This window comes from Perca flavescens, chromosome 13 (assembly GCF_004354835.1).
Source record: "Perca flavescens isolate YP-PL-M2 chromosome 13, PFLA_1.0, whole genome shotgun sequence".
Taxonomy (NCBI): domain Eukaryota; kingdom Metazoa; phylum Chordata; class Actinopteri; order Perciformes; family Percidae; genus Perca; species Perca flavescens.
Window position 1 is genome coordinate 12490349 of NC_041343.1, and position 8457 is coordinate 12498805.

General features: G+C 39.7%; 1 protein-coding gene across 3 annotated transcripts in view; it reads right to left on the reverse strand.

The window, feature by feature from the left end:
* The window catches only part of aifm1 (apoptosis inducing factor mitochondrion associated 1), a 12669-nt gene extending 4652 nt beyond the window's left edge, over nucleotides 1-8017 (reverse strand). Inside the window, exons 1-17 of one of the 3 annotated variants that reach the window (XM_028596163.1) lie at nucleotides 7744-8017; nucleotides 6119-6249; nucleotides 5889-6009; nucleotides 5306-5437; nucleotides 4062-4130; nucleotides 3778-3849; nucleotides 3606-3674; nucleotides 3122-3240; nucleotides 2873-3003; nucleotides 2297-2387; nucleotides 2021-2105; nucleotides 1866-1942; nucleotides 1220-1328; nucleotides 996-1103; nucleotides 814-902; nucleotides 590-730; nucleotides 86-228 (exon numbers count right to left, since the gene is read on the reverse strand). In XM_028596163.1, the coding sequence (XP_028451964.1) occupies nucleotides 86-228; nucleotides 590-730; nucleotides 814-902; nucleotides 996-1103; nucleotides 1220-1328; nucleotides 1866-1942; nucleotides 2021-2105; nucleotides 2297-2387; nucleotides 2873-3003; nucleotides 3122-3240; nucleotides 3606-3674; nucleotides 3778-3849; nucleotides 4062-4130; nucleotides 5306-5437; nucleotides 5889-6009; nucleotides 6119-6249; nucleotides 7744-7831 (1775 nt within the window). In that variant the 5' untranslated portion in view covers nucleotides 7832-8017. Of the gene's footprint in view, nucleotides 1-85; nucleotides 229-589; nucleotides 731-813; nucleotides 903-995; nucleotides 1104-1219; nucleotides 1329-1865; nucleotides 1943-2020; nucleotides 2106-2296; nucleotides 2388-2872; nucleotides 3004-3121; nucleotides 3241-3605; nucleotides 3675-3777; nucleotides 3850-4061; nucleotides 4134-5305; nucleotides 5438-5888; nucleotides 6010-6118; nucleotides 6250-7743 lie in introns of all 3 variants that reach the window. The other 2 variants (XM_028596162.1, XM_028596164.1) reach the window with 2 other exon arrangements.
* Between the last annotated feature and the right edge of the window lie 440 nt (nucleotides 8018-8457).

Genomic DNA, 8457 nt, shown 5'->3' on the forward strand with positions numbered 1-8457 from the left:
TTATTTGCAAAACAGTTAGATTTGTGACCCCTGAAAACCTTGTGTTAGCATCACTAGCACAGCGTAAAAGTACCATAATACCCACCAGAACATAGACTGATGCCAGTAGGGTTTGTTGGCTCCGGTCATATTCTCTCCTGCTAGTCTTCCACTTACAACGGCATGATCGTGGTGCTCCACTCGTCTGCGGCCCAGTCTGATGTCATAGAAACAGGCAGCATCTCCTGCCTAAATCCAGACAGAAGGGGTTGAGGATATGTGGCATATATTACAATTCCTAACTATATTACAATTGCATTACATGGTTACTTAGGTGCATTGTTTCTGGACCATGACCTTTATCACTAAAAAGGACCATCAACTCCATTAAAGTTAATCCACTTTTCACAAGTCTCAGCTTTTAAAAGAACATAAGATATTGTTCAAATTGGCACATGGGGTTTAACATCAACTGCAAAATGGCTGCCACAACTAGTGACCAGTTTGACTAAATCAAGTATAAATGTGCCTGAATTTCCAAAGCCAACCAAAATCAGACACGGTTTGTTGTTATTGGAACACTTCAACTACCTTATGAACAATAACTTACCACCCAAATATTGGATCTAGCTTGCAGCTCTGCATTGACCCGAAAGCCACCAAAGTCAGAGTCCACCTCCAGACCTGCTGACTTAGCAAGGTCAACATTGGGCTCCAGGCCAACAGCTGCAACAATGTGGTCGGTTTTCACCTACACGGTGAAGCACAAGATAATCAGTAACTAATAAGTCATTTTCCAAATTTCAATGGACTTGTACCATAACCTGGACCTACCAATCGGCCGTCCTTCAGCTTGATTTCTAACTTATCATCTTTGCAGACCACAGATTTCACCAAAGCTTCGGATATGACTTTCACACCCTCTAGAAAACCAAAAGAAGAATATTTAATACAAGAAGAAATGAGGAGTGCAGTGTGCAACTATATATGAGAGTTCAGACATGAATAGACATTACCACTCTTGACTTTTTCTGTTGTCCAGTTGCTCAGATACTCAGGCAACACTTTTCCCATGTTGCCCTTCTCAGGGAACATCTGTACCACCTCCAGGTCATACTCCGTTGCTGGAAAAAAGGAGAAAGAGGATAAACGATCCAACAGCAGATCAACAAATTAATTCTGTTAAACATCAGAAGTATTAACTATTCGGTCATTTTCTCATCTTGTCCAGTTGTCTTACATCTCCTCCCGAGGGCACAGGCCAGCTCGCTGCCCAAGAAGCCGCCTCCAATGATTGTGATGGACTTGATGTTTCTGGAGACCTTATCCAATGATTTGAAGTCCTCGATCTGCGGAGAACAAAATGTATATCAATTTCACTTCACACTTTTTTTTAGAGAAATACATCACAGTGTTACTCTCAACATTTAAAATTAGCCTTATACAAGTGTCTGAACTTGTCTGTGCAACCATGAAGGGACTGTAATAAATGAACCATAAGAAACAGTGGGTTGACAAAAAAGAAACACTGCGCACACTGTGATTTGAGTTACGGAGCAAAGTTTTAGCATTTCCTTCCGTTTTCCACATTTTAGAATGAAGTTATACTTTGTATTATTTTCTAAATTAAACTAAGTATTTTCACTGGCTCACTGACCTATTCCAGAGTGTTGGAATCAACATTCAGAGAGTATTTCATGTTATCTAACACTTCCAAACAACTTATTCAGAGTCAAAGATATTGCCAACTAATTATTACCATCATGTCATACCTTTACTTTTACTCCCACAGCCAAAACGAGTCACTTTTTGGAGCTTTGTGTACTATCAGACAGAAATACCCAAACTGAAACAAAGCTATCGCCCCCTTGTGGCCAAACACTGACCTTGCGGAACAACGTTGTCTTCTTCATCACCTCCTCTCCTGCTCTTTCAATGACCTGTAGATTCCTTGGCACACCACCTGCAGCAAACCGTTCAAATTAGCTTCCACCAGGTTTAAAACCACACGTGGTAATAAATGCATCACAAAGAGGCTTACCTGTAGCAATCAAACACTTGTCATATGAAATCTCGGTATCATCGTCCAGTTTTATTTTGTTTCCTCTCACATCCATGTGAACCACCTAAAGTGGATTAAATCATGTTATTTGTTGTCAAAAATCTCAATACAGTCAAAAAGTACTTTTACATCTGCCAATGAAATTCCTCACTTCTGTTATGAATACTACTAATACTACTATTATGTACTATATAAAATCATGACATCAGCACACTGTAGTGTCTGACTGTTAAAGGAAAACAAATACAAACTGACCTTTTTGCCGGTGAGAACTGCCACGCCACCATTTTCTGCACCATCCAATTCTTCTGCATTAATGTAGAATGAAGGTGGCTGGAAGTAGATACTGGCAAATAAACAAAAATATTATGACATCTTTAAACATTTTAAAAATAAATCATCTGGCCACTAATCATACATAGCAAGTCATAAATAAACCACTTAAACCAGTAAAGTACTGGTATCGATTGTAGCTGGTATTATGACAGTACCAAGCTGCAAAGACGCAGCTGTGTCCAACAACTCTATCCTGGGGGAAATAAATCATTAGCAGCACAGGAAATTGTGCAAGCTTTGTTTGACATCAACAGAGGTTTGTTGTGAATACCGTAAAAAGGGGAAGTCAGTAAACAGAGTTTAGTCCACCTGAATAGAAAAAGTGCCACCAAGAAATGTCACAGGACAACACAGTCTAACTGCCTGTAATGGCCACTTATCACAGAAGAGAAAGACAGATTGTATGAAAGGCACAGAGTCACAGTGAGACAGAAAGTATTTAAGGCAATAAAGTTGTATAGTCCAAAAAGCACAATGCAAGAAACTTAAACACACCTCCTTTCCTTTCCATTCCACTGTTTGAAACGCAGTGTTTCCGTTACAGTGGGGTCATTAGAGAACCACAGTTCCTTAGAGAGAGGTGGTCTCATGTATGGAGGGTCTGGCTCATCAGTCACAATCAATACCTGGTAACAACAATTGAAAAAAGGGATATACAGTACAGTACAGTACAGTACATGAGGAAAACACAAACAAATCAAACTGAAAAGGTAAAACAAGGCTATTGATGAACTGAATGCTGACCTTGGCACCGGGGTCTCTGGCTCGAATAGACCGGGCAGCAGCGAAAGAGGCGGTACCTCCACCAATAAGGAGGTAGGGGGTGTGCGAGGGGACCTTGAGAGAGGCAGGTGCTGGGCCACCTGGAGTTTGCATGAAAGAGGGACAGCGAGCATGAGAGAGTGAGAGTGAAAGAGAGAGAAAGGCAAAAAGCAGGAGAGACACAGTCAGCGCATGATCTTGGATGATTATCAGTACCCATGACAAATGCACCTGAAAGGAGTAAATGGAAAAAAAAAAGTTTTCATGTGAGTGAGATTAACCTTTATCATTATAAGAATCCAAACAATGTGAATAAAAGACATGAACAAGTAGGGGAAAAAGCTGTAATGAGAAGAAAATGTTAAAAATATATATAGAAGAAAATGTGTTTGAAATTAACAAAATGGGAAAAGTACCGGTGTCTGCCCACTTCCCCGCTCCAAACAAGGCTGAGCTACGGTCTTACCACTCTCTGCCACAACTTCAGGTTGAGGCTCGGTTGGCTCTGCTGCGGGGCTTTCTGCTGCTGCAGGTTCTGTTAGTATAACCGGAGCATTAACCAGTTAAGACCAAATCAACCCTCAGATGTGGTAAATGAACATCACTGGTTCCATGCACAGGTCTGACTGGGTGCTTACCACTCTCCACAACAGGTGCAGGGGGCGGCTCTGTAAGCTCAGCTGGGGACGGCTCAGAAGGGGGTGATGGTTCTGGTAGTATAGTGGTAAAGTTACATAATAATCTTGGATGTGCATGTGCACCAACAGTTAATGTGCGAAATCCATCTTTAACTGAGCTGTAGTGAGTATCTACTACACAGCCTCAGGTCAGATAGAAAAGCACATGTAGATGCACCTGCATATATTTCCAATTGAATGAGTAAATTAATTAGACCAGAGTATCCTTTCTTCTCAAATCTTACCCTCCTCAACTACAGGAGCAGCAGGTGGTTCTGCTGACTCTTCTGGGGATGCTTCTACTACTGGCTCATCTGCTGTTGGGGCAATCCATAGTATGGGTTAAGATCACATTCTTTACTAAATTATTGGAGGGGAAGACCATCGGGATCCATGCATTTCCTTAGCTTCACCCTGTTAACATTCTGCAGAGCATGCACACTGACACAATGAGACAAGTGGAAGCTGCCCACTTTGTGGTCTAAAGAGATGTACATAGTCCACACCATACCAGAAAATATAACAGTTATATTTGAAAGAAATAATATCAAGGAGCTGAGCATGGAGTTTATCAGTTGTCAGTTTTGATGACAGTGATGTTCACAAGTACCAGGGACCTTTCTGTTTTATAAACTACTGTGAAGACCTTTTGCATCTTAGACACAGCATAAAAAACGTCACAAAGAAATACAATCAACTTCAAAGGGCAGCTTCCAATTATGAACAATACTATCACATTTACGGCGGGAAAAGTACTATCCTAGGACAAAGTAACACAAAGTTTGACATATTCACAAAAAATGTCAGACAGGAGGATTCCATTTGATATCACAAATATGACAAAGCACACCAGGAGCCAAGATATTTGTAGAAAATACTGACAACAACTGTGTCCCACCAAAAGATTAGTATTATAGTTCAGAACGTAGGTGAGTATGTGAGTGTCCAAAGTTGTACTGAAAACGTAAAGGGTTAATGTACAAGGTTAGAGGACACAAATGAAACCCAAAAGAACGGAGCATGACAAATGCATCAATAATACAAGAAAGAAAGTAAATAAATAACACATACAACAAGAGGGCAAGGACAGCAACTTAAAGACAATACAAGTTTAGAATATGCAGAGGGCCTCGTGTATAAAACATGTAATCACCAAAAAAAATTATTTCTTATATATATATATATATATATATATATATATATATATATATATATATATATATAAAATTGTACTAATGTGGTACACACATGAAGAAATTAAAAGACAGGTGTGTTTTAGAGACTGCTTTTTTTGCACTGACCGGACTTTACAAGTTGGTGTCACATTTCTGACACCTTAGTTCTCTTTAAAGTATAGTATGTGTCCAAAGTGTAATAGAGTGTGTTTTGAATTTTTATTTTTGTTACTTTTTGGTTCAAACATACTGTTTATAAAGGAGGAACATGTTACGCATGCATATAGGGGTATATAGAAAAGAATGCAGACAACCTGGGGGTGGTTCAGTTGTTTCAATGGGAGCCACTACTTCAGCATCAGGGGCCGGGGGGCTTGGCTCTTCTGGTGAAGGTGCTGCTTGAGGTTCTGGTGACGGTGCTGCTTCAGGTTCTGGCTCTGGGATGACTGAAAGAGAAATGAACAGAGTTATCAAACATTAGCTATGGAATGATTAACTAAAGACTGATATTCAACCCAATTTCTTTTGTGTGACATTCAGATGATGTATTATCAGTAAGACAAATGGTTTAAGGTAAGTCATTTAAAGCAATTCACCACTAATCTAAATTTGTTTTGTAGTCTCAAAGAAGAAGAAGCTAAACTGTGCACTGCAGAGTCAGCTGATTGCAAGCCGACTTACACCAAATCATATTTAACTAGGACAGTAAAAAAAAAAAGCCCTTTCACTTAAAAGAGTGACAATGCTGTGTCACTCTTTTAAGGGAAAGGGCATCCACAGCTAAAACAAGAAGAAATCTTAATTGATCAGAACAAAAAAAAAGTATCACAGTGGAAGGCTGCAGCTCTTTTTTTTAAATAATATTATCATTAAAATTAGTTAATATAAATTGCTCACCAGGAGGCTCTGACTGGATGAGGGTGGCTGGTTCTTCTGTGGCTCTTTTATATGGTCTGGATGAAATTTCATCAATACGGTCTTGATATCTTTGGCTGTCTCCCTTGACAGTTCGGTATGTCTGTGAAAACAAAAGTTTTCAACCATGAGTATTTGCAAACTGACTGTAACTGATTGCTTATGATTTTAAATACATGTACTGTATGTTATGACGGACTAAGCTTACTCACATATATTGCACCACCAACGCAGGCTGCTCCAACCAGAAGGATGTACAGCTGGTTTTCCCTGCCTCCCCCTGCAGGCCCGGTGGACATGTGAGCCACAGGTACACATGCTGGTATTCTGCTATTGTTTAACCCTGAAAAATTAAATTTAAATTTAAATTCGTAAAAACTGCATCAATTTTAGTCTAACAACTTTGATTGTGCTCACAAAAGTAATCCAACTGGAGGTCAACCGTAGTTGCAATAGCCTACATCCCCAAGCCTTGTATTATACACACATGACTAATTAGCCCTACACTAAACATGGACTTATAGAAGAAATGTGCTATGTTTTTTTAATATATTTTTTTCTGTATGGCGGAAAACACTCAAACTGGAACATTTGACACAGGGGGAGATGCTCTCCAATCATTGTTTTTGTTTATGTTAATCAGGCTTATCAGGTGGCAGCTATCTGACTGACAATGCCACTTAACCAAATTATGTATTCATTGCTCAGTCAATAACATCTCATTGTGCTATTTGGCTGGACACTAACAACAATGAGACCAGACGTAACAAGAATAAGACATTTCTTTTCTATAGTTTATAGCATGTGAAAAGGTGCCTGCAGTTAATGTATGCAAAAAAATAAAAATAAACACAGCATGACAGCAGCTGTCTGGCTAGCCATTAAGTGTGAAGGTGACTGGATTCATTGCTAGCCTGGTGAAAATGTGAAATATGCAGACAAGTTGTGGGCTACAAAAGTTTAAACTATCTGTGTAAATGCTGCAGGCTGTACGATATATTTACAGAATATAATCTGTGGATGTTGACAATGAAAACATGTTTTACTACAAGATCATCAATTAAAACATATTATTGCTTTTTGCAAGGTAATATTACATCTGGGTTTAAATTCTTCCAAATGAAGGACCTGGCACACGTTGGTATGTGTGTATATGTATGCACAGAAATCCTTGTGCCTGTTATTGGGTTAATTAAAGAAAGCACACACACACACACACACAATTTGAGCTGAGTTTAGAGGCTTTGAATCTTCATTATGATCAAGCTCTCAAATCTACAGGCATCCTATGCAGAGGGACTTGCGTTGTTCACGCTGTGCTTTTTCTTTCAGGGTCACAGGGGGGCTGAAAATACCCCGTGATCCAAACCAAAGTAAGCCTATGTAAGCATCAAATCGGACGGGTTATACACTATGGCGTAACACCTGTAATAAGCATTACGTTACCAGCACTGAATCAAAATCAATGTATGACAGTGACATGAGTTTATATTGCATTCACTAGCGTTGCTTTCTGATAGGCATTAGGGGAGAGCAACCAGTGTAGTGCAATGTGGTTTGAGATAACCTAGCTAGTTTTCGAAGTGCCATTCTGCATGTTGCCATTTGCTAATTAGCTCAGTTAATATTAGCTTTGTAATAGCCAACCGAAGGTCAAAATACTAACTAAGCTAACATTACCAAAATATACCCCGTCTGGTTTAAGAAATTGTCAACATTGTGCAATATCATGCTACAAGCAATGCGTGTTTGAATTGAGGGAAACTAACAAGGAGACACCAAGTTACTGTAACGTTACTTAACATTTGTTACCTAACTTAACGTAACGTAACGTTACCTGTTCTTCTCACATTCTGTCGGCACACAGTTGAGGAAGCTCTAGCAAGTGGTGCAAGCTTTTTCCATACAGTTCTACATTTCAGCATTGTGGCTCAGCTCCGATGTAACGGTTCCCAGTTTACTAGCAGACTTCTCGGTCAGGAATACTAGCTAGATCACGTTATTCAGTCCTACACCCGGCACACAACTAGCAGCACCGCGCTACACGCCAAGGCCAGAGACAGGTCATACGTTTCAGGAGAGTCATGGGTAATTGTAAAGACTCTTTGACTACGTAAGATTGTTCACCAATGGAAAACTAAGTAGGATAACGGCTTTGGAAGAAAAATGGCGTCGCCGAACAATAAGTGACAGTTTCGAACATAAGTAAAGTAAAGTCTTGAATGAGTTGACATGTTTTTGCTGTTATTTTTGTGCAATGACGGATCAGAGCAGTTTTACTCACTTAGCTACATAGTAAACGTCTGTCATTTCGGATTTAAGCTCTGTAATATAGGCTGTTACACCGAGTCGACGCTGTTTCGAGCTCTTTCCTTCAATACTCTTTGGCAACTGACGTGAACCCGGTTCTTCTTCTTGACATTTCTACAGGTTACATGCAACCAAAGTGTACTGCTGCCCTCTACAGTTTATTTAACATTTTACCGGTATTTTGACTAGGCCAGGGGTGGCCAACCAGTTCAGCATAAAGAGCCACAAAAAAACACGCACC